Below are 23,693 nucleotides of genomic sequence, written 5' to 3' on the forward strand. Positions count from 1 at the left end.
AATTCGCACATTTATATCGATGTAGCGTCGTTGTACTACGGATACATCATATCAACTCAGGTGTCGATTCTCTAGGATTCCAACGGGGAGAGAGCCCGAGTCCAAAACCAGATAGCTGCTGCTATCGCCCAGTAAACCAAAGCTCAGCTGAACGCGGGGACCACTGATGCGATGGTCCGTGGTCTTCACTGCAACTCTCCGAGACGTTTACCCAGACAAAATTGCCCTTCATCTGGATAGTCCACCCACTGCGCAAAAAAGGAGTGCATATAATGAGAGAACTGAAGTGAGCCTCAAGCGGCAGTGGGATGCCTACCGCTCCCTCTCCCATTCGACTCAAGCTCAGCAGCCACCTCTGACCCCAATTAACGCCCCCTCAACATCCATTCCAATTATCGTGTTAATGCCGCTCCTCTCATGGGCATTGTACCTCCACCAACACCGATACTTCACTCTGGGAAGAGCAAGATTATCAAGACAATCTAGAAGACTAAGTGCCTCTGGCAAACCGCCAGGGGATGCGTCTCCGCGACCGACCTCGTACTCCGCCTCAAAAGCCTTGGCTGGGATATTTGCCAATGTACTGGTGAACCGTACGTGTGTACCTCTACCCGACCCTGGCTTGCGTGTGTCGCGATAAGCGACTCCGACTACCTTTCCACATGATCGATGCTCTCTTCTGACAAAGCCCCCAGAACAGGTCCGAGTTTAACGCATCGAAGTCTCGATCGATATCCTTCAATGGCTTGATCTCAGTGCAGTGATGTGGATCATAGCCGGCATAGTCACCAAAAATGACCACGTCAAGGATTTGAGAGGGTACGGTCTCACCAAGAGCATCTCAAATGCGCATAGTCTTACAGTGCCTCACCCTCTGCAGGGGATTGCAGTGCTATTACGAGTAAGCTGAATTCGCCGAGCCCACATCCGGCCAGCCATTACGATGTCGCCTTCGACGTCTTCTTCCTGAAGTATGAAGACCAGGCTACCTTCAAATCGGATACTCATTCCGCTCTAATGGGGTTTGATGGCCTGATGTACGACGCCGTCCTGGAGGTGGACGCTTTTGGCACGGTTCAAGGCCATGAGACATCGGCCCTCCCCTTCCCCTCCCATTGGCCCGGCTCCTAATCCTCCCGCCACACAGACAACATGAAATGAGTACATGACACTGAACCAGTACCAAGTCAAGACAAACCGAATTCTGCCAACCCCGATTCAGGCATCCGCCCCGGTCACTTTAATGTCAACTGAAAATCTAATGAAAGCGAGAAAGCAGAAGCCAAGCCCATATCCAACCTATCGCCTAGACGTGCGAGGGCTATTCCCTCAGAGATCGTTGGCACGAGCACACCTAAGTCCAGGAATCGAACAACCATCATGGACACGGCTCCCAATGCCATCTTTGACAGTTGTATTGAACTACAGCACTCTTTCGACACAACTGAGGGCCAGTTTGTCCGATGTCATGAATGCTGACGAGGCAGAGCGGGGCCGGTTCCACAAACATGTCATTCACACACTTCAAGAGATGGTATGTGTAGCAACAGACGCAGCCAGATGCGCTCAGCAGGCGATTGTGGCGCACATCGGTGCTGTCACGGCAGCCCGCCCTGGTCTGACACGAGCACACATCGACTACAGGAGGGATCAACTTATCCAGCTTAGCACCTTCCGCGACAATACCTTTTTTCAAAGCATCCTCAGCGACATCATGACCATTCGCGACCAAGGGCGCACAGCAGTAGGAAGACCACGAGAGGATTGCTATAGTAGCAGCCAGACACATCCGCCCCTTTAGAGCCTCTTGCAAACAAGAGTCCGATATAGAGAATAATATATGATGCTCTCGTCGCTTCTACCAATGATTGGGACAGTTAACTCTTCCTTTTCGACGTATCGATCGCACAGTGGCCCTTGGCACGATTTCTCACGTCAAGGGTAATCAAAACGCCCTTTGCGGCCTATGTAAACATATTTTGATGCGTGAGTCCAAGCCAGAGCCTGTCGTCTATCTCCACTATGAGCTGGAAAGAACGTACGACCCTGGTAAGTGGGCTAAGGCAGATCATATCCTCGAGGAATATATCCATTGTAATGTACTGTGAAGGTGAAACTCTGATCGAAATCTTGACCAGATTTTTTTGTTGGTCCTTGCAATAAAATAAGGTTTTACCAGTGGAAATAAGTAACGAGAGAAGAGAGGGGTCTTTAATGGCCCCGCCAGGAAGGCTCTTTTATAGCTGCCCTGGCGGGTTATCAAAATGTATGTGTCTTGCTAAACTATATTATGTACGTATGTTCAAATATGGCACAGTCCTGACGGAGGAAGGGATACATCAAGATAGCAATAGAGTCCAGCGATGCGACCGAGGTCCCATCAGTATCGGGTGCACAGGTTCTTCAAAAAAAACTCAGCCGCTCGAGTCATTCGCCAACGGCACCCAAACTGAACGACGAAGCCCATAGTAGGGAGTTTGGCGCGATCAGGAGCAAAGACTTTGGGACACGCCTAACGTTCATGCTGCAGCGGAGGTTTTATCAAAGAGCGAGGATTCCTTTTCGACAGCCGCGAACGATGGGTGCTATCGATATGCCGCCAAAAGCCACAGGGCAGTCTGGAGAAACATGGAAAGATTCAACCCAACGCGGAGAGTCTGTGCCAAGTTCGCACGAGTCGTGTGCAAGTATATAAAGAACCATGTCCAATAAGAGCAAAGCAGTATATGGACGCGCGATTTTTCATTGTAGGGATACTGTTTGTCTGAATATTTTGCGTTGCAAAGCTTGACATAACTGTGCGGGCTATTTCTACATTCATTGCAGCTCCGCAGATGGTATCCGTTAAAAACGGCTGGCGTGCCAGTTATAAACGGCAGCATATCTTGCAGAACACCAAGAAGGCGTTGTTCCAGTACAAGGAGAAGCGCCCCAGATAGGAACCAGGGATCGCCCCAGGTCTTTTTATCGAGAACGTAGGATCGGTCTTCGGCAGTCGGGATAAACGAGTGAATGTAGGAAATATTATTGCACTGTTGCAGGAATTTACAGAAAGTCCAGCGGAAGGGGTCCGCAAAGCCTAGAGACTCCCACGCCACCGCTGCAATTGACATTTCTTGCGCATCTATAAATTTCGATCCCAATAGAAGGGGGTTGGCTCCACTCTCACGCGACCATCAGGACCAGCACTATGCTGGATTCATCATCGCCCGCGATACCAATAATAGACGTCGCGGGAGTTTCTGCGCTGGAAGCAGGCCTATCTGGGCTCTTGCGTGTCCGATTTTACCAAATATACATATGGATTGTAAAATTATAGGCAGGTCAATGTTTATGAACTGTCAATTTATCCGACGAAAATGCAAAAATCCATGTACACTATGTCACTGTTCATCCTCCTCCTTGTCAGCCCCGCATCCCCGCTTGTCGTGTCGCTTCAACTTGTCTAGCCTTCCGAAACGCTCGCCGCACTGGGCACAGCCGTAGCGACCCACCTCCTCATGGACATTTCGAACGTGGCGAACATAGTCTGTCCTACGCTTGAAGGGACGTCCACAAATCCCGCATAAAAATGCCGGAACCTTTAGGTGGCAACGAGAATGAGAGGCCAGCTCACCCTTCGTAGGGAATGCCTTTTCGCACTCTGGACATTGGAATCGCCTTGGAACAGGCGCAACGCCCGCCGCTCCTTGCTCTGACGTTCGTGAAGTACGAGGTTCATATGGCGTCTTGCGGGCACGGAAGGTGGTTGATCGGTTTGAGCGCGGGGTGGGCTGTTGCTGGAATGCAAAATGGTCGTTATACATCGGCAGTGGTCCTGCTGAGTAACGATTGTCCGTCGTTCCAGAAAATCCATAGTGAGGCGTAGTAGGAGGCGTAGGCGTGAATGAGTTTGCAGTCTCTGGGTTCGCGTACGCTGATGAGTAAGATCCAGTTGAGATGGGACTGTGAGATCCAACACTGTAGGGAGAGGGAATCTGATTTTGGCCATGATAGAAGGACGAAGGTGGGGAGTTGGGTACAGGATACTGATTGTCAACAAACGAGCTCATCGAACGCTGAGGGAAGGCTGCAAGGACCGTTGGGGAGCCTGACGGATCTGGGCTTTGGCTACAGTAATGATGTGCTTGAGGAGAATGGGCAGAGACCGCACCCACAGCAAACACAGATTCATCCATTGGCTTAGCATTTCCAGCATGCTTGAAGGGATATGGCTGTGTGTGATACTGAGGAATATTGTATGAATAAGGCATAACGTCCTCGAAAATCAGGCTCGGCTGACTCATAGTCGAAAAAGATGTCATGGGCGACATGGGCGAGGACATGGTGGCCAGGGTTGGAGCCATGCCAGCAGGGACTGGGGAGCCATCCGAGGGGGTCATAGGAGAGAGCGAAGCGACCGGCGAGACAGGAAAGGTGGAGACGGGCAGTCCCGCAGATGTTTGGAAGGACTGGAGGGTAGGAGAGTTATCCTGGAATGAATAACCTTGGTACTGGTCAGCTGGATTTTGCTGCTGCTGTTCAGAGCCATTGAGAATCCTGTTAAGGCGCATTCTATCGCGAGGCTGCTTGGCACCCGTACCAGCCGGGGCAAGGTCTTTATCATCCTGAGCATAGAAATCCCTAGGATCAGCTCCCAACTTGGGGACTATGAACATCTCCTCCGCGTAGGCACCGCCGCTACAGGTTCGCTGATGGAGGCCTTGACGGGAACCAGGAGCGCCAAAATCCATCTCGCGTCCGATGGGTGCAGGCGTGAAGTAGGTAGTTCCAAAAGACATAATGCAGTCTACAGAGTATGCAGAGAAGAAAGTTGGAGGAGGCGTCAGCCAATTAGCGGAGATTCGATATATTAGTTGGGTTAAGACATGGCGTATGAGGCTCCCCCTTCAAAATTCACCCGCACCCAGGGCAACCGCGTTAGACAGAAGGGGCAAAAAAGGAGACTGGCCAGCCAGTCAACGAGATTTTTTTGAAACGCCAGGAACAAGGTTGGGTGTCAAGCAAATAATAATGCACTTCAGGAGCTATATTCCTGAAAGACAGTACTGAATGGGCTGCTTACCAACTTATTCAATGATATACAGGCTTGTTGAACGTGCTCGGATAAGTAGTGAAGCTGAAGAAAATGGGCGGATAACTGAGGCTTGAGACGACTACGAAGGGCGTGTAGGCTGTGCGCAATTGTGAAGACAGGGTCTGGAGAAAAGGGAGAATTGGACGTAAAGACTGAGCAAGTTGGAAGGGATAGTGAGTGAACGCTATTGGGATTGCAGTCGATGCAAAGTGGGGGGTTCGTAAAGGAAGGAGGGAAGCGGGGAGAAGGAGTGGGTGTTCTCTATGTGAGGGCGTCGATTGTGGGTTCAAAAGTGGGTAAAGAATATTTGTAAACGGAAATGATGAAGGGCGGTAGCGAGGATCAAAAGGCTAAGGATTCATAAGACAGCGAAGAAAGGAAAGGATTGCGATGAATGGAAGTGAAGGGTGATAGGCGGGCGGGAGGGATGAGACGGTGGGTAAGAGGAAAAGGATTGCGCGAGAGAAAGGGAGGAAGCAGCGAGCAGCGAGAAGGTAAAGAGAGAGAGAGAGAGAGAAAGAGAGAGAGGGGAGGAAAAAAAGGAGAAAGGTTTTTTGCTGTTGTTGTTGTGGGCATAAGCAACCAGCCGACGGAGTGTCCTAGACTATGTGAAGAATGCGGACAAGTATAGATTACTTTCCACCGTGCAAAATATAAATTATGGATGTGATAAGGTACACACCCACCCCTTTGCCATTGGGCCACTCCATTAGTACAGTCCACTCAATTCATTCGATTCATTCAGTCCATTCAATTTATTCAGTTCATTCATACACTACATGTACGGCTGGATGGGTTAGGTCTTGTGCGGAGAGTCCGTTTCGGCCTAGCCTCTTGACAAAGGTTTGCGGCATCCGTCTGTTTGTTTATGAACTTGCTTGCCTTGGGCAGAGAGGCATCTGTCCAATCAGACGAGGGCATGCGCTGGCATGACCTTCGGCTTGCGCGCTCTTTCCGTGTCCTCTGACGCAACAACAACTGCAGTCGTAAAAAGCAGCTGCAAGAAAGCAACAAACAAACTAATCCAACTAAACCTTGGTGGATTGGCAATCAAAGATCTTGAGCACACATACCTTTACAAGCCGGTTTGCGCTCATCCTTAGCCCCCTCCACCGCTAGGACTTCACACTCTCCTATGCGCATCATCTCAGACACAATCCATTCTGTGTGTGTATGTGTGTGTGTGTGCGCGAGAATACAGCGTTTGCACACAGTCAGCTTGATTCTTCAGGTACCAGAGTGTGTGCCGATGAGTGAGAGGCGCATGTCGATTGGATGATTTTGAGAACAAAAATAGCCTTAATTTAACACTATGTGTCTATAGCCCATTTTTCGATTGCATTATTCATTATTCCGCGTTTGGCGCTTCAACGCAGAAGGGGCCAACGATGGCATGCAGCCTACACATGGAGAGAATGCTCCTGTCCGCAACTATTATCCCATTCTAGGGCCGTACCTGTTCCTGAACAGACGCATTAACATCAAAGACGACGCCATAACGCAAAGACAGGCACTGGATTAGTTAAAATGTACAGAGCGCAATGATTCATTTGCTTTGGGACACTATGCGCCTCCAGGCAACATGAAGACTACGAGTGGTACCTGATGTCGCAAGGTGATGACTGATGAGGGAGTCGTGCTTCGCCTGCATCGCAATGATGAGCGCTCGTCATCTTCGGCTCTCTCTTCCTGAGGTCTGCAGAGCGCTCTGCGTCCAGGTTGGGCTGCCGCTGAGTCTGAAGTCTCCAGAACAACGGGGGGGAGGCAGCGGGAACAGCGGGAGCACCTCTGGGAAAAGCGGGATAATTTACTGAACCAGAGGAGCATCGGCTATCGCCTTCCCTGTGCCTCACACCTCTTTCTTCATTGCTCTTTCTTCACTTCTCATCTTGGAGACTGATTCGTGATCAGCCAACACACGATCTTCAGGTAATTATCCGATCTGCGTGAAAGTTCTTACTCTTCAGGTACGGTATTCTAAGGCAGCAGCAACTAATATGCAATTAGCATCCAGGGTGCAATCGCGTCCTCCAATGACATCAAGAGCGCAAGCTCCAGCAGGCGCTGTTGCGGCCACTCAGGACTGCATGGTTGGATTTGATATTCACGGTACTCTGCCCAGCACCTCCATTGATGATGGGATAATCAAGCGAGGGCGAGGGCGACCGAGGAAGAATGCTATACCCAGTCCGATAACATTACCTTGTCAACCATCATCAGCCATGCAATCAGGTATCGTACGCTTGCGTCGAGCCCATCAGCATGTCCCAGTTCCAGTATCTGGAGTTGCGAATCGAGGTAGACGGAAGAAAGAGCAGGATCTATCCCCCTGCGAATCCTGTTCAGCGCAAGGCGGCATGTTCAAAGTGGGAACACTCATGGTTTGCAAAGAGTGCGCGAGCCTGATGAAAGCAGCCGCTGGTAGTGGGTTACGTCGCGCTCTACAACCATGTTCAGTGGTCACGGCATGGAGCAAGTCCTCGGGAGTCTCTGATTCCAACGGCTTGACAACATTGTCGTCCAAGAAGGCTAGCAAGGTAGCTCGTAAGCGCTACGATCAATGTCAAGGTAGGGTGCGTGAGCTGTGTTTCATGCTTGTTGCCGCAACATCTCAAGGTTATAAACTCACAAAGACTAGGCACTGGTGTACTAGGCAAGATGTCTTTGGCAGGCGGGTCTCCAGACGCATTGACAATGCAGCTTGGCTCAACGGATCTGGAAAGGACTGGTATCAAAAACATGGATAGTATGGGCTTTCTTTTCCATTTTATATTTACCATTTTGCACTACTGACAAATCTTATCGGGGGCCTTTGCATACTAACTTCTCTCTCTCTTTCTCTCTCTCTTTTTCAGGTAAGGAGGTTGAAGACATAAAGCAGCATCAGCCCGATGTTCCTTCAACCACAGCAGCAAGACGTGGCAGGAAGCCAAAGGCGGTTGGCGTCGGCCGTGATTCACCCATAGTTCAGCTCTTCAAAGTTCCAGGACCAACAGTCCTCAGCAGTGGTCGTCCTCCAGCCTCAATTAAAGTCGTGTCTTACAATACCACTAGTGTTGGCGCAAGGACTCCATCGGACTTCCAGACTACAGGCGCATTTCTCACGAGAACAGCATCCAAGCTGCTGGGTGGCCACGCGGTTACTGGAGTCGACTGCAATATCCACGGATACGCTTACGGCCGGGCGGTTAAAGTTCAAAATGTTGACGGAACATGGTATTTCGGTTCCATGGTCAACCTGGAGAACGGAAAGATCAAAATTCATTTTGATGGATGGGGTTCTGAGTGGGACGAATGGATTGCTTCCGACAGCAAGCGCTTGAGGATATTGAACGTGGATGAAATCCAGCACAAGGAGTCTGTTTTACAGGCCATGAACAGCGATACATACTCTTCAATATCACTTAATGAGAGCAATTTGGAGAGGGCATCTCCCTTGGCAGCGTCATCGGAGACAGGAATTCAGCATGATGGAGCACAGGGCCAGCGAAGGACAGGAAAACCAGTCAAGCGCAGAACGATGCAGATGGATCAAGAGGACAATATCGTAAACCCTGTTGCACGCATTGTCAACGTAGCTAAGCGCCAGAAAAAACCTGCAAAACCGACTGTCGGAATCCCGCCTTATCAAAATTTCACAAACGAGGCAGCGTCAGGATCGCGACGTACACAGGTCCCAATTCTAGGTCCGGGCTCAACCGACAGAGACGGCGGCGGATGTTCTGAGAAGCTCACCACTCAGCCTACAACCGAACCTCATAGTGTGCAAGAGCAGCAGATGTCGACGGCCGCAGACGTTCGGAGCACCTTATCAACGATCCTTATCGAGGCCCAGATTCATCCCCTGGACAAGTCTCAGATGCGGCATGACTCTACCATCCAAAAGACTGATTCCGATCATGTCTTTATTCAGTACGATGGACAGGCGAGAAATTGCCAAGGACGGGCGGATGTCAGTAATGGATATCCAAAGCTTTCCGGATTCAAACCAATACATATCACAAATGCAGATCACCCTACACTGAAGATGCTCTCATCAGTCGCCACCAAAAGCGAGCTTAAGCACAGCATTTACCCAACTGCTGAGCAACTGCATTTACCTTTCGCTTCAAGCACAAGCACGTCTTCGGAACTGGCGACCTCTACTTCTACATTTAGTCTTGGTCATGGGCCTGCTTTACCAGACCAGCCCCTTGCGCCCTCAAGTGACATCCTGCACGAGCTCTCGATTTGTAGCGACAATAATGAAGACCTTGCCTGCACGTTGGCGCCATTACATGATCGGAACTATCGCGATCTTAATATGCGCAACCCCAAACACGGATACTGGAGCGATCGCGGAGATTGCGATGCACGTGATGGCGCGGGCAACGGAAGAATAGGCACCAAAGATATCACACCGGCGGCTTCATCGTTTCCTTCATTCGGAAATCCTATCCCTCTGGTCCTTGCTCCATCGATCATTTTTGAGTTCAAACACCTGGACGAAAAAAAGGAGATTATATCCATCATCCAGCAAGTTCTTGGCACTGGGCTAATAACGAACAGGGCTGTCGAGACTCCACGCACGAATCTCATACAGTCCGGAATCGCGATAAGGAGGAAGAACGCTGCCCTCAGCGTAAATGGTAATGGTAATAGTCAGGAAGAACGCAGTTCGAGTCAAGGAGATGGCGCCGGCAACGGTGGGGAAAGCGACTGTGATAATGTTCCTCAAAGAACGTTTACAAAGACAAGAGACCGGTTTGTAGCGCTATTGGAGACTCGACATGACGGCAGAGGTCTTCGATCCTTGGAAATGAGGAATGCCACCGAATCCAGCGTGAAGAAGAATGAGTCCGCCTTGCAAGAGGTCTTGCATATGGCCACTCGAAACATGAGTGACACTCCATCGATTCGATTTACTCGCCAGATTGCCTATGATTATACGACCGGAAGCGTTCCTTCATTTGGCAGCTTTGAGCGGCGGAGGCAGGAGACCGTGAAGGCACTTTCTACACGTAGAGAAGCAAACCAGCAACCAAGGGGTGCACCTGGCACGTCGAGTGCATTCATCGGTGGAGTCACGTTCAATGAAGCTGGCCAGGTTGAGACATCCCCTTCATTGAAGATCACGAGCGTGAAAGGGAAGCACCACAAAATCAACAAGAAATGCAAGGGTCAGAGAATGCTGAAGACAATGAAGGATCTCGACTCCATCCACGATGATGACATTATGGGAGCCAATGGAGTCTTTCAAAGTTTGCGGAGTCTTACCCGGTCCAAGAAACGAAAGAGAATTCTGGAAGATGGCCACATTGCGTTTCTGAGACAAGCCATGGTGCCCGGCGCTAGGATACAGGCGAGAGATCGGCAAATGGACTGGCTGACGGCGACCATACGGGATATCAAGAACAGTCGTGTATTGGTGCATTACGAGGGCTACCAAGACTTTTTTAACGAGTGGATTGATATCAATAGTGAACGGCTTCGATTCGACTCATCTTTGGTGCAAGAAACGCTAGTGCAGGCCAACAACGAGCCAGCGGACAATTCCAATTTGACCCTTGACGCCAGTACAACTCTACTGCAGGACTCATCGCTGCTGGAGTCTGATATAACGACTTTGGCTGACAGCGTGCCATTAGAAGAGGCTGCCATGGATGTTCACTGTATTCAATGTCAGGTCAAAATTAGCCAGTTTCGGTAAGTTCAGTATTGGCAATGGCATTATTATAGCAGTCGCTGCCCATTATCCTTCTAGGGCAACTGACTAACCCGTTGCTGCTGTCCTAGTATTTACTGTATGTATTGCGAAGTAGATGCCAACTATCAAGAGCAGGGACGAGGACCGTTCAATCTTTGCCTTTGGTGTTTCTCAAATGCATTTCCTGAACATCATGACCATCCGCGATCATCATTTGCCACCAAAGTAATAGTTGGACCACGTGGGGTTCGTCCCGTGAAGGGAGGGATCATTACTCGCTTTGAAAAGGATCCATTGGATACGGCTTACAAAGAGTCTGAGAGTTTGGAAGCCGTCTCTAGACGGGCAGTAATGTTCGATGCAATGATGGATTTGGAGAACGACCAAGGCTTTGTGTACCTGGAGCAGTGGAAGAGCCGAAGAGTCTGTGCCTTCTGTAATGACGATGGCACATCTAAGGATCGATTTATAGGACCCTATCCGTTTATATTGGCATCAACGAACCGCTATGGCCACGAGAAGAAGAGGCATTTCTGGGCCCATGATGCGTGTGCGCGGCATTCTCCTGAAGTGATCCAAGGAAAGGACGGTACCTGGTACAATGTCACGGTGGCAATGCGGCGCGGCCGAACCGTGGTATGTGGCTATAAGTGTTACTCAAGAGTTATCCTAAACAAATCTAGGATGTATGTGCTTTCGCTGATACATTTTTTCAATTGGTAGAAATGTGCCTTATGCAAGGAGAAGGGCGCAACCATCGGATGCTTTGATCCCAAGTGCGGGAGGAGTTTCCATGTCCCCTGCACAAACAAGCCAATGTCACATTTTGAGGACGGCGTGATCTTCTGGTGCCCGCAGCATGAACGTGCTCTTTTGCAAAGAGGTCAGTCAGCTTGCTGTGTTGTATGGATTTCCACAGTCAAGAGCACCAAGCATTTATTTATTATGTCTTCTTTATCGAACAGATGCATATAATGAGACATTTAGCTGCGACAAGTGCTCCAAGATTCTTGGGGTGGACGCCTGGCAGACATGCATCAAGTGCAGCGATGATTTCTTTCAAACGTTTGATTTATGTCAAGAGGTACGGCAGTTGTATGCTCCTGACAGGATATACTTCATTAGCTAACAGATGGAAGTCAGCTAATGCTACATTGTTCACTATTCACAGTGCTTCTCGCATGACCGGATCGACCATGAGCATGACAGGCAGGATTTCAAGAAAACATGTAAGTTCATTGATATCGTCATCATACTCACCCATGTCTGGTCGGACATCAGCTGGCATGTTAACACCAACTGAAAACATTAGCACTTGAGCTCATGTACAAGGAGCAACTGTTAAGAGAAGCGGCGCAAACGAGCGAGCAGGGTATCTCTACGCCTCTAAAAAGAAAGCACCTGGGCTATAAACCCAAGCCAAGAAGCCTTTCCAGAGTTGTTTGTTCGTATTGCTGGTCGGCAGCTTCTACAAGATGGAGAAAAGGTACGTTGGGACCATGCTGCCCGATGTATCGATATCCCGACATGATTTAATTTAACTCTAACGGACCTATTTTCGTCAGGATATAACGGTGTGCTCTTGTGCGAGGCTTGTTTTTTAGCGGGGCCAATAAATGAGGTACCGATGCAGCCAGACCTTGGAGCCGCGCACATATCAGAGTCTTTTGAACTCAATCAGTTGCCTTCCAAGCTGGCTGAATCGCCAGAGGACGCTGATTGGGGGGTGGGAAAATATGCCACTTCAGCAGAGGACTATTCTCACAGCCCTTACTTGACACGCACGGCTGTATCTGCAGATCGATTTGATCATTCATCCTCGCAAGCAGTCTACCTTGACTCGTATGGACCAGCGGAGCATCAGCTTTACTCACTCCCAATCGATACCACGTACTATGACATTCCTGGAAGAGCACCAAGGTGTATGTTACATAGGCACACCTGCTTTACGAAATACTATAGATGTGATGGTATCTGATACACTGTTCCTCTCCCCATTCCCACGTCAATAGGGGCCACGCATTCCGGCACGGACTATCATGGAACATGGCTGCCACAGACAGTGCGGAGGTGATTATTGTGTTGGCAATGCTTAGAAAATGTTTCCAGCACAGTCAATAAGCAGCTTACGCTCATCTTGCTACTCCGTTAATAATAGGGCCGTGACAAAATACACCAATCCAAATGACAAGATCCTCTCCAATTTTCTGGGACGAGGGACAGATGCAATCGAGTGTTTCCTTTTGGGACGATGGTGCGGTTTACACTATGTGGTTCATATGTTGCACAGAGGTAAATGATTGAGCGCAGCCATTGATAAGATCCTTTGTTTCTTCTTTTTGCATAGCTGCACGGCTGTCGATATAAACCCTGTAAGAAACGCGTCGTGATAGCCGGTGCTGTTCTCTAAAGTCGGAGCCTCATTTGACCATCTTACCATGGCACGCGCGTGCTCATTTTAGGCAGCCATCACGTTATCAATCCGAAACTGCTCCTTTGCGATTCCTCCGGGTGGCAATTTCAAGGCAGAGCATCGTCCAACTATCCTACAGGCAGACTCTCGAAAACTGTCAGGGCCGCTCTTTGAAAGCGAAAGTTTTGATCATGTTCTGTCGCATCCCCCATATAAGGACTGCGTAGCCTACTCGACGCATATCGATGGTAAGGCCGCACAAGAAATGCTACTCATTGTCAACTAGGCTGATTTTTAGATGCCAAGGTCCGCACAGCTCACAGCTCAATACATTCTGTATATGCGTCAGGCGATCTGTCACGTTTCGGTAATGCGGAGGAGTTTCAACGCGAAATGAGCTCGGTTATCAGAGAGACATATCGGCTCCTAAAGATGGGCAGACGATGCACGTTAGGCATCGGTGACAACCGTGAGCATTGCTTCTATATCCCCGTTAGCTTTCAATTGATTCGGCAGTACATCAACAAGGGCTTCGAGCTCGAAGAGCTGATTGTAAAACGTCAGCGCTATTGCGCCATGTTTGGACTGGGCACCTATCTCTGCGTGCAGTTTGATTTCTTATGCTTTACGCATGAGTTCATTGCCACTTTGCGCAAAATACCCAAGGACGAAATCGATACCATGATATTATATCCAGGTAATACACAATTTGGAAATCAATCTCGATAACATGAATCTACAACACGGGTTTTAATTCTTTACTAATAATCGAATCGAGAACTGGCAGATTTTACGCTGCTCCAGCATGTTGCCATCAAAAGCACAAAAAGGGCTATTCCCAGCTGCCCGATTGAGCGCAAGAGTGTAGTGATGGGGTCAGTGTGGACCTTTAAGCCCACCGATGAGTATGACTTTCCAACTCTTTGCGTATCTAGAATGGTATGAGCACCAGTGTCTGCAGCATAGTTACACCTATCTGTGTTTAGTGTTAAGCCCTGCTTATGCATGTGAGTTATCATGATTATGATGAACTTAGGTGGAGCGTTTCGGAAGAAACGGCGCTAACTGGGAGGAGTTCAAGCTGGATTTCAAGGTTGAAGAAACTAAAGAAACTCAAGATCAACAATGGGCTGAATATGCAGCTGGTACGTCCACAAAAAAAAAATTAATAGCAATAATGATAATAATAATAATAATAATGAAAAAGAAAAAAGATGACGAAGGAGTACTAACATATGGTATAATCCGATGTTTCTGTAAAACCAGATATTCTTCCTCCTGAAGAAGAAGAAATGGTGTCCTATGAACGAGATCGACTTCAGCAAATACAAGAAAACAACAGGATGCTCCTCGCCCTGGTACGCGTAGTCATATTCAAACGCGAACTATGATTTGCTTTTGGACCGTGTCATTCGGCAAAATTTTGCTCACGCTATCTTTGTGAATATACCTCTGGGATTCGAACGTATGTAGGGCCTTATCACGGATTTGAGCGAAACATCCGATGATATTGCGCACCAGGAAAAAATCTCCAAGGACAGTCCCTGCTACCCGCCGCCCGCAATAACGGCTCTTCGGATGGTGGCACATATTCCAGGAGCACGCTTGAAGGCCCACCATATTCCTGTCTATCGCACTGCAATCATGCATTTGGCCATGGAAGCGCTAGAAAAGTTGCCAGTCACCGGCGTATTTATTGTAGGAACGCAGGATATGAGAGCCGAGAACGGAAAGCTGATGCCACTAAGCATGCTGATTCTAGAAGACGTTATCCGAGTCGTAGGAGATGACTGTCTGAAGCTTAAGGAGCTCGGTAAGTTGTTCATAAACCTTACAGCCTTTTTTTTATTTTATTTTTCGCTCATGCTGACGAAGTTCTATTATCTCCTCTGAAAAAGTCGCGATGGTGCCGGATGGATATCAGAAAGACCGCCGAAAAATTACGTGCTTGGAGGAGTACCATGAAGAGATCTGCTCACCAGGCGATGAATGCCCATCTGAGCATTTGCCTATCGTCCATGTAAGCTGGAAGATATTCAGTCGAGAACCTTCAACATCGTTGTTGTCTGTTAGAAATGTCCTCACGCTCTTATTTTTTTTTTACAGGCGTGTTACCTCGTATTTACGAAGGTCAAAGATAGACCTTAGCCCTTATCTTCACCAAGGCACAGCCAGTAACGCTTTCAGCTTTTGCTCAATAATAAAATATGACAGGATCGCTATGTTTTTTATTGAATGTTTCATAGCTTCATTGATACTGTCGCCTGGTATGACTCTCGAATTCCGATAAAAGCTCCATCCTTGAATGCGTGGGAGGGCGAGCCCGACCTGCAGACATAAGTCTATAGCCTCGCTCAACAAATTCTTCCTCGTCTTCGTCCTTGAAAACATCAGCGTGTTTATCTCCCTTCCATGAGCCGTCCCACGTGTCATCGTGAAGACCCTTGATGTTGTTTGGCGGATCAAATGTGTGGTTGCCAATTCTACGACGATCGTAAGACGTAGCACCTCTGCGTGCGATAGCCAGTGTCACTGCAAAGGAGAGCGATCCACGAGATGAGTCGCATTTTCCTGGTAGACGATGAAAATAGGCGTCGGACGATCCACCACGTCCACGGGCCGCCAGCGTTGCTGCAGCGGGTGCTGCAGAGGGCGTAGACGAGTAGGAGGAGACAAAGTGAAATAGTCCTGGTTTGCCAAAACTTCTGCGCTTGTTCCTATTGTCCCTCCCCGACTGGTCCTCAAGGCCTCCTAAACTTGGCGTCTCCGACATGCTGCTGGTATCAACAAGGCATGACTGCGATGAAATACCTTCGTTGCGTGTGAGATGGGCGGCGAGAGACTTAGATCTGGACTTGCCCCTTAGCGGCCAGGAGAGCAGTGGAGAGGAATTCTTTAATTTTTTTTCCTGCACGACCTTCTCTTTTTCAGCGGGCTCGACCGTCTTCTCCCTGCCCTTGCGGCTGTCTCCTTCCTTCTCCTCGCCATCGTCCATCTTCATTTTCTTCTTTTCCGAGCCTCGGCTCTTGGAATTGCCCGCCTTTCTTCCTAGCGCGAGAGCCTTCGAAGGCGTCATCTTTGACAAGTAGCTCGAGGCCGCCGTTTGTGTATCAAGGACCGTTTGAGTGCATGGAAGGGCAAAGAACTTGCCTGCATCCTTTCGATGTTGCGCCTCAGCGGCAATGCATTGCTCCAGGAAAGCGTCCGTGGTGTCAAACTCGACTCCGACTTCGAATTCGCCTCGACTGCTGTAGCCTCCGCCGCTGAATCCACTAGAGCAGCCTCCATGATGCGCCGCGTTGAGACTTTTTCGACTAGATTTCGACACAACAGAGTGGAGTCCCATTGATATTGGTCGAGAATCCGACGGTTCATTTGAGGAGGAAGGCTTCATCGTCTCTGCCCATGCCTGTAAACGCGCTTGCTCCGCCAAGTATTCCTGACTTGAATTCCGTTGGAATGACGGCCTTGACAACAGGCGACTGCCTCTGCGCTTTCCCACGCTGCTCGAGCCCATTGCTCCTTCTCCATCCAAGTCTATCTCTTCGTCCACACGCTCCTCCTGGCTCTTATCGTTGTCGCTGTCGCTCAGTCCAGCGAAAATGTCGGGTTCATCGCCCCAAGTCTCGTCCAACGAGCGCTGTCGACGATGGTCGTCCCGTCGTTGACGCCGTAAAACAATGTATTCCGGATTCACAATCCAACACATCCTGGCAGGGTCAAAAATCATCTTGCCTGCAACTTGCGTCCGCTGCTTTGAATACTGGCTCATGTTGGAGATCAACGCTGGTCGATTAGCACTCACAGTTGACAGGTTCATGGTATACAAGTTAGCTGGTGAAGTGGGAAACTCGGACGGTGCACACCCATCATCTTCATCCTCAAATTCATCGAGAATGTCGTCATTTCCGTTCCACATCCTATCCTTGGGACTGTAGACCATTCCGGAAACTTTGCGCACCCGCGACTGTGAAAGATTCCGTATCAATGTGGGGCCATTAGATGTCCTTTTCCTCTTCTTTTTCTCTGGCAGCTATATCAACAATAATAAGAAGAAAAATTAGGGATGAGAATCAAAAAAGAGCGAAATGTGCCCGTGCAGTAGTTGTTATCTAATTACCTCGGCAGGCTCTGGCGCCGTTGCAGCCTGTCCAAATATGTCAAATAGCGACTTCCTTAAAGATTTGGATTTGCGGATCTTCGACGGAGAGGGTTGCTCGCACTCGGTGGCCTTCGCTGTCAATACAGAATTGAAATAGGTCACAATGTAAGATCGGTGCTTCGCAAAATTGCCAGGGACCTTCCAAAGAGCTCCATTGTGCAACGTTACCTTCCGGCTTGTGAAATTCCTTGAAGTTAGCTATCGACTGAGGCTTTCGTAACCATGCTGCTACCCTCTCCGTCGAATGTCTCCTAACTTGGACTACAACTTGCGATGCTTGTAGCCTTTCTTCTTCGCGCTTTTGTCGTGGCCCAAAAGTCGGAAGGTTGTCGAAACGATCCAGCTCTGAGCCGTCACCAAATGTGCTGTGTTTGGGAGACCGCTTTAAGAAAACTCGCCGAGAGAATCTATCTGTAGCAGCAACGGGAGTGACTGTCTCCCCAGGGTCTGTTGCTAAGACCTCAGAAATATCTCCCAAAGAAACAAGGCCCGCTCTTGAAGAAGGTCGGCTCTCCTTTGTAATTTCAGTAGACGCGAGAAGCGACCCCCAGTCTGTGCATGATGATGATCGTGAATTAGGCGGCCTTTTCAGTGCACCTTTCAAGTCGTTTTCAGGCTCGATAGGCGGATTCGATTTGGCGGGATATGGTAATGCCAGGGGCCTCGACTCGGATTCTAAAGTCGCGACTGACTCGAAAACAGGAATAGGGCTTCTTGTGGAGAATTTAGGTCGAACAAGTTCTAGTTTCCGCACAAGGGTCCGAAGGCCGGAAAACGATTTTCCTTGGTTCTGAGGCGTAGGCGGTTTCGCTCTGGGAGAGTTTGCTAGGGACAGTGCCAGCTCCCCTGACTTTAGATTGTCGAGTCTTGTGGTTTCTGCAGGTTCAGTGAAGGATACGGAGCGCATAGCCAAAGATGATGCTTTGAAGCTAGGAAAATCATCCGTGTTCGATAGCAGGGAACTCCTCTTGCTGCCTGTGAACTGTAATGCCGTCGGTGTAGGGGCTCGAGAAGTAAATGTGGATGAGCAAGCACTGCTGCCCTCGCTAGGGTCCACTGAAGAGATGATCAATGAGGACCTAGTCCCATTCTTTTTAGGAATGCTAGAGCGCCTCATCCGCGGTATGGAGGATTTAGATCTGAGGTCTCGTAACGGCAACTCGAACTGCGTAGAGTGCATCCTTGAAAGACTTTGTGCTGGCGTAATAGACTTCGAATTGTCGCCTGGGGTGCGGCAAAGACGCGGAATACGAGATGGCAAGGCAACAAAGTCTTTCAAAGGCACCACCTCCCTCTGGACGCGTGATTCACTCCGATCTCGACCCATAGGAGCAGCTCGTACTATCAGGTTTTTGTTCCGACCCTTGTGGTTGAATGCGTCGTCATCGTCAACCCCGAGCCCGTCCCAAAAGTCATCCTGCTCCTCTTGAAAGCGTGATTCCTTCCCAAAGATAGACGGATCCAACTCTGGTCGATAGGTGCGGTTGATGACGAGCTGTAGGCCCTCCATGGCCTCGGGGAAGATGATACCGTCCAAAAAGTTCTCCTCATCTACCATGCTATCCCTGGAAAATGAAGCGCTACTCGAGAGGCTGTTGTTGTCCAAGGGGGTTCCGAATTCAAAGTCGTCGATATCAGATCCAGAATCCCGCCACTGCTGTAACGACACGTGGCTCTTGAGAAGGCATCGGTTTTTTATAGATCCAGACTGATAAGGCTCCTGGTTGTTTAGCCCTGGTAATTGTAACCTTAGCGAGTTAAAGTCCTCTGGCAGATCAAAGTCATCATCCAGAGTCTCCATTGCCTCTGTATCCGCCCTCAGACCCGCTCGTGAATCCGTCCTTTGAACACCTCCTCTGTTTTCTGGGCGAATTGATCCATTTACTGACGGCTGCGATAGTTGCGACAGTTGCATTATCGACATAGTGGAGACTGTAACAGAAGACATTGCTCTAGACAGTGTTTCTGTGTTGGGTACATCGTCGCTCCGTGATGTTGAATTCTCACTGTCGGTATCCCAGAGATCGATGGACTCCAATGTTTCCAGGGCTGGAGGCGATTTCGCGAGGATGGAGCGCACATGGTTAAAATCGAGATCTTCTTCCGGCACCTCCAGATCCTCTAGGTCGTCTACCCAGGCTGCGACACGCTTGATGGGATTGATGCGTGTGATAATGCCTGTGTAGGCTGGTAAATTGGAATGCATCATCTCTTGTGTGATGGTCGTCATGGACTTTGCTGAAGGTATTGGAGCGTCACCTCCGTCTTTGTCTTTTTGTAGCAAAGATCTCGTAGAGGTCGCAACAATTGGTGGCGCAGCAATAGAAGCGGGAACAGCCCTGGGCAAAGACGAGCTGGAGGATGTGGGCGACGACGAAGACGGGTGCTTCTTCGCGCACGCTGCACAGGGGACCTTGTCTCGATTGCCAGGAACCTTGAGCGACAGAGTGGACAAAGGTAGAGATTGAGGCAGCGCAGTGGCATTAGTGGAAGTTGAGACAGAGCTGTGCCTGAGTGAGAACCAAACTTAGGAGTTACCTCTGCTGAACCAGCAAGACGCTTGATCGTACTCTGACTGCTGCCGTATCCGAGGCTGATGATGCTTGGAGTTCCCCTTGAAGACATCAGAGTGGTTGCAGTGGTTGTGGTTGGAGGGGTAGGCAGGGCATGGGTATAGGATGAATATGAGGGCCGTCTACTCCCTGAGGTTCGGTTTGTGGTTAGGGGATGTGCAATTGCTTGAGACTGGAAGTAGTCGCTCTGATCAGATCGGTCGGAAAGGGGTGAGCGTGGAAACTGGAGTTGTTCAAAGATCCGTTCGAAGGAATGATTTGCGTCAAACTCGAAGGCGTCATCCCACTTTTCCAGAATCGTCATCGCTTCCTGGGACTGATGCAGCTGTGCGGTATCTATCTCGTCCGCTGTCATCATCTCGACGCTTTCGCCTCCACCAGAGGATGCGGAGAGAGTTTGCGGTCCCAGGGTGTATGAGTGTCGACGCTGAGTACTTTCTGTGCTGTTGATGGTGTGCATACATGGGGTCATTTGATGGCGTGGATGTTTCGAAGTAGTAAATGCAATCAAGAACAGGCTGGAACTGAGGCAAGTGAATGAGTGGGAGGTGAGGTGGAAGCTCAAGCAAAGAAAAGGAGGAACAGAGCGACTGAGAAAGTGGGAGTGAAAGAGGGATGAAGAGCGCGATGTTTTGAGTTACTGTTTTTATTATTAGAAGAATACATGTCACCGGTCTTTACATTCCATTGACCTCCATCACCTCGCCGCGGCAGCAACATCAACCAACAACCAACAAGGGGCAGAAAACAGGGCCAACAATAGCACTCAGCAGCAAATGGATGTACTGGTCACCTTCCTCAAGGATGTCCTCCACCTCTCCTCAGCCCCAGCAGGAACAGACACTGGTGTCGGGACACAGCAGCAGTCCGCAGGCGACAGCGACCTGCCTCTGTGGCAGCCAGAGATACCGCTTTCGAAGGAGCCGTCGCAGTCATGGCAAGTCTATGCTCTGCTATACTATACTATACTACGCTACATTACGATGTGTTGCGTTGCTTTTTCTTGGACAAGAAGAGCACGGTGTATTACTTTCGTTCCTCGTTCTTCATTCACCCCTCAATCCCCGGATCCTCAGCAAGGAAACTGGGAAGATATATATTTATATATAATTATGATAGAAGTCTGCATTGTCTGTCTGTTCTCTGTCTCTCCTCAATCTCGTTTTATTCATTCATGACGCACTCTTACGCTGCGAGGAAGTTAGGAACATCTGAAGACAGGGGAAGCCAAAACAAATGACTTGGAAATAGGGGGACTCTATGTGGCGAGCTGCCACCCAAGCTTGTGAAACTGCATTGAAAAAACAAAACAGAAACTTGGTTCTGGCCTTGGTCTTCGTTGTATATTTCGCCTGTATACCTCAAACCTAGTACCAGGTCGCTTTGTCCTAGCACCCCAACTTATGTGTTTATTTCTCTCTGATATATCCGGACCTCTGGCTCTGCCCTGTTTTTCCCTTAATGGCGTCTGCTGAATCCCACCACCAGGGTCACGATGACCGAGCTCGTGTTGCCGTCTCATTGCGACGGACGTGGATTCTGTCTCGGAGGTACAGCCGTGTGTTTATGTGGTCAGTCGTCCCTGCTACTCCAATATCTATGCCGTGCTTCCTAAATTGCAAGCCTGCGCGCGTCTTCATTGTGAATCCACGATAGGCACCGTTCTTTCATGGATCGATATCTCTGCCGGCATTGCAGCCAAGAAACATGGCGTGTATCCGGCGGTAAGCATCATTTTATACACCACAGTCAGCATTCATGTTTTAATCTTCATACTGAACAATGCCATGGCATCGAGCAAAAAATTGCCTTCTAACATTATACTTGTTCTTCACGTAATGGTACATGTGGGTTCGATGGTACCATGTATGATCTACTCTTCCTAGGTAACGAGAAGCGTAGATGCCGTTCATTTCCTCGGTCCAATAACAACTCAGAACATTGTCATCATTCAGGCCAGTGTCAACAGAGCCTGGAAAACGTCTATGGAGGTTGGCGTTCGTGTTATGACTGAGGACCTCTTGTCCACAAATCGACGATATTGCTGCCATGCCTATTTGACCTTTGTCGCGCTGTCCCAACCGCCCTTGATGACATTAAAGCCCAGCTTACCTCAAGTCCCATCACAGCAAACGCCTCAGCAGCAACCCTCTCAAGATGTAGCAGCTTCCAGGGCAGTGCTCTTCAACTCGCCGGCGGCAAGGAGATACAGCTTTTCTCTTCCCAGTGCCAAATCTGGATCAAAGAAAAATGAGGGTTTGAATCAGCAATCGATCCAGCTACCCGCTATTGAACCCGTTACTCCAATAGAGATGGAACGGTACATAATGGCGCAGTCTCGTAGGGAATCTCGCCTTCAACAGTCAAAAGAAGCCAAGGAGGAACAAGATCAGCTGTTGAGCGACGTCCGGGACCAGATGCGCCGTTGGAATGTTGGTCAGATCAATAGCTCAAAACTAAAGCTGCCACCGTCTGAAGAGGACAGGACACCGCGTATTGCTATGCAAGCTACTTTTGCAGAGTCTGCTCAATTGGTACTGCCACAGCATGCTAACTCGCTTTCAATTACTTTTGGAGGTCAGGTCATGAAGTGGATGGAAAATGTCGCAGCCGTTTCTGCGAGTCGTTTTGCGAGAGTATCAATAGTCACCGCAAGGTACGCAGATAATAAGAAAGCACGAGCTTACTATCTACTATGGAAACTTACAAGAATGAAGGCGCCGCTCTCTCACCATAGCATTGATTCCCTGCAGTTCCATCGAAAGACCATGATCGGTGAGTAGATGCTATATACACTGCCACTTGTAAGCCACTCTCTCCTCTATAACATCCCTTCTTGTCCCTCTTTCTAGGCGATTGCTTGACTATGCGTTCTGTCGTGACCCGTGTATTCCGGTCGTCTATGGAGGTCTACGTCTTTGTCGATAGCGAAAACCTTGTCAACGGAAAGCAGACGTTTACAAACGAGGCGTTTTTTTCGATGGTGGCGTTGCAGCCTTCCCCGTCCATCCAGCCGATGAAAAGCCGTCTACCATGTCTCGTCCCTGGATCGGAGCTTGAGCAAGCACTCTCGGATGCAGGAGAGAGGCGCCGGGTCAAGAGGCTAGAACAGAGGCGCGAGTTGGCAGAGCGCGAAACGCGGTTCCTTGTGCACTCGCCTTCGATAGAGCGAACTAATGCGATGGAGTATACTGACCAACGCAACTAGCACAGCCAGCACAGTTCTCGGGGTGTGGATTTAACAGGCGTACATTGAAGCGAGTGCCAACAAAAAAAAAAAAAAAAAAAAAAAAAGGTCGTGCCCATAAATACATTTAAAGTAGTGCCATCATACGATCGCTGAAATAAACCTCTGCGTCCATCCTAGATTGCCTGGCGGATAAGAAGGCCCCAAATAGCCAGCACTATGCCGCAGTGTTGGCCGTTCAAATGATAAGCGGAGGCGCCCATGTAAAGGTCAGCCATCTTCAGACGACGAAAATGAATGCTCCTTTGCTTTTTTAACAGCTGATATGACGGTGCCGCGCCTGATCAGAGCGTGCCTCGAACAAGACTCCTCATGGAATTTTTAGTATAGTCACAGGTAGACAAAAAGAAAGATACTTAAGGCATATGCTTTAAAACTATTAGTACAGTGTATGTGAACACGGCGCTAGGTGCCATGAAACGCAGCAGGTATTATTACCTCACGTTCAGTGAACTCGACTATTCTGTGTTCGCCTCTACTGATCAAAGACTTTTGGTAATGCCCAAAAATCGGCTCCGCTTAGGTATGTTTATGT

The 23,693-nt window shown here is 49.2% G+C and overlaps 6 protein-coding genes across 6 annotated transcripts; 4 read left to right on the plus strand and 2 right to left on the minus strand.

Moving 5' to 3' along the window:
* Window positions 1–62: 62 nt before the first annotated feature.
* BC939DRAFT_55206 (uncharacterized protein) lies at window positions 63–979 on the plus strand. The gene has a single exon (XM_051561745.1). The coding sequence runs from the start codon at window positions 167–169 to the stop codon at window positions 638–640; it is 474 nt and encodes a 157-aa protein (XP_051406319.1). The 5' UTR covers window positions 63–166; the 3' UTR covers window positions 641–979.
* On the plus strand, window positions 903–1,901 carry BC939DRAFT_54681 (uncharacterized protein). Its single transcript, XM_051561743.1, has one exon. The coding sequence runs from the start codon at window positions 1,166–1,168 to the stop codon at window positions 1,799–1,801; it is 636 nt and encodes a 211-aa protein (XP_051406320.1). The 5' UTR covers window positions 903–1,165; the 3' UTR covers window positions 1,802–1,901.
* Window positions 1,902–3,383: 1,482 nt separating this feature from the next.
* Window positions 3,384–4,781, minus strand: BC939DRAFT_508488 (uncharacterized protein; the record flags this gene model as incomplete). The annotated part of the gene is made up of 1 exon (XM_051561007.1): window positions 3,384–4,781. The coding sequence occupies one exon, from the start codon at window positions 4,779–4,781 to the stop codon at window positions 3,384–3,386; it is 1,398 nt and encodes a 465-aa protein (XP_051406321.1).
* A 2,202-nt stretch (window positions 4,782–6,983) lies between these two features.
* BC939DRAFT_469809 (uncharacterized protein) lies at window positions 6,984–15,305 on the plus strand. Its single transcript, XM_051558047.1, has 20 exons — window positions 6,984–7,006; window positions 7,085–7,645; window positions 7,716–7,823; window positions 7,933–10,762; window positions 10,853–11,399; window positions 11,487–11,646; window positions 11,729–11,847; window positions 11,935–11,992; window positions 12,076–12,249; window positions 12,329–12,685; window positions 12,776–12,833; window positions 12,922–13,017; window positions 13,111–13,135; window positions 13,226–13,424; window positions 13,526–13,873; window positions 13,964–14,115; window positions 14,213–14,321; window positions 14,443–14,534; window positions 14,650–15,196; window positions 15,283–15,305. The coding sequence occupies exons 2-19, from the start codon at window positions 7,111–7,113 to the stop codon at window positions 15,067–15,069; spliced, it is 6,387 nt and encodes a 2,128-aa protein (XP_051406322.1). The 5' UTR covers window positions 6,984–7,006; window positions 7,085–7,110; the 3' UTR covers window positions 15,070–15,196; window positions 15,283–15,305.
* A 1,989-nt stretch (window positions 15,306–17,294) lies between these two features.
* BC939DRAFT_54584 (uncharacterized protein) lies at window positions 17,295–19,792 on the minus strand. Its single transcript, XM_051561741.1, has one exon. It carries the CDS (start codon window positions 19,566–19,568, stop codon window positions 17,337–17,339), a length of 2,232 nt encoding a protein of 743 aa, XP_051406323.1. The 5' UTR covers window positions 19,569–19,792; the 3' UTR covers window positions 17,295–17,336.
* Window positions 19,793–20,553: 761 nt separating this feature from the next.
* Window positions 20,554–23,205, plus strand: BC939DRAFT_469835 (HotDog domain-containing protein). The gene is made up of 6 exons (XM_051558048.1): window positions 20,554–20,848; window positions 21,400–21,461; window positions 21,568–21,635; window positions 21,798–22,567; window positions 22,649–22,686; window positions 22,764–23,205. The coding sequence occupies exons 1-6, from the start codon at window positions 20,688–20,690 to the stop codon at window positions 23,117–23,119; spliced, it is 1,455 nt and encodes a 484-aa protein (XP_051406324.1). The 5' UTR covers window positions 20,554–20,687; the 3' UTR covers window positions 23,120–23,205.
* The last annotated feature ends 488 nt before the right edge of the window (window positions 23,206–23,693 follow it).

The sequence above is a fragment of the Gamsiella multidivaricata genome, assembly GCF_025024155.1.
Source record: "Gamsiella multidivaricata strain RSA 2152 chromosome Unknown BC939scaffold_134, whole genome shotgun sequence".
Lineage (NCBI taxonomy): Eukaryota > Fungi > Mortierellomycota > Mortierellomycetes > Mortierellales > Mortierellaceae > Gamsiella > Gamsiella multidivaricata.

Excerpts from the sequence above, each read along its gene's own strand:
- BC939DRAFT_54681 (XM_051561743.1), top strand. The coding sequence starts at position 1,166 with ATGACACTGAACCAGTACCAAGTCAAGACAAACCGAATTCTGCCAACC.
- BC939DRAFT_55206 (XM_051561745.1), top strand. The coding sequence starts at position 167 with ATGCGATGGTCCGTGGTCTTCACTGCAACTCTCCGAGACGTTTACCCA.
- BC939DRAFT_469835 (XM_051558048.1), top strand. The coding sequence starts at position 20,688 with ATGGATGTACTGGTCACCTTCCTCAAGGATGTCCTCCACCTCTCCTCA. Across the intron at positions 22,568-22,648 it reads GTATCAATAGTCACCGCAAG|CATTGATTCCCTGCAGTTCC; the intron begins GTACGCAGATAA and ends CTCTCACCATAG. Across the intron at positions 22,687-22,763 it reads CCATCGAAAGACCATGATCG|GCGATTGCTTGACTATGCGT; the intron begins GTGAGTAGATGC and ends CCCTCTTTCTAG.
- BC939DRAFT_54584 (XM_051561741.1), bottom strand. The coding sequence starts at position 19,568 with ATGACGACCATCACACAAGAGATGATGCATTCCAATTTACCAGCCTAC.
- BC939DRAFT_469809 (XM_051558047.1), top strand. The coding sequence starts at position 7,111 with ATGACATCAAGAGCGCAAGCTCCAGCAGGCGCTGTTGCGGCCACTCAG. Across the intron at positions 11,647-11,728 it reads ACGTGCTCTTTTGCAAAGAG|ATGCATATAATGAGACATTT; the intron begins GTCAGTCAGCTT and ends TTTATCGAACAG. Across the intron at positions 11,848-11,934 it reads CGTTTGATTTATGTCAAGAG|TGCTTCTCGCATGACCGGAT; the intron begins GTACGGCAGTTG and ends CACTATTCACAG.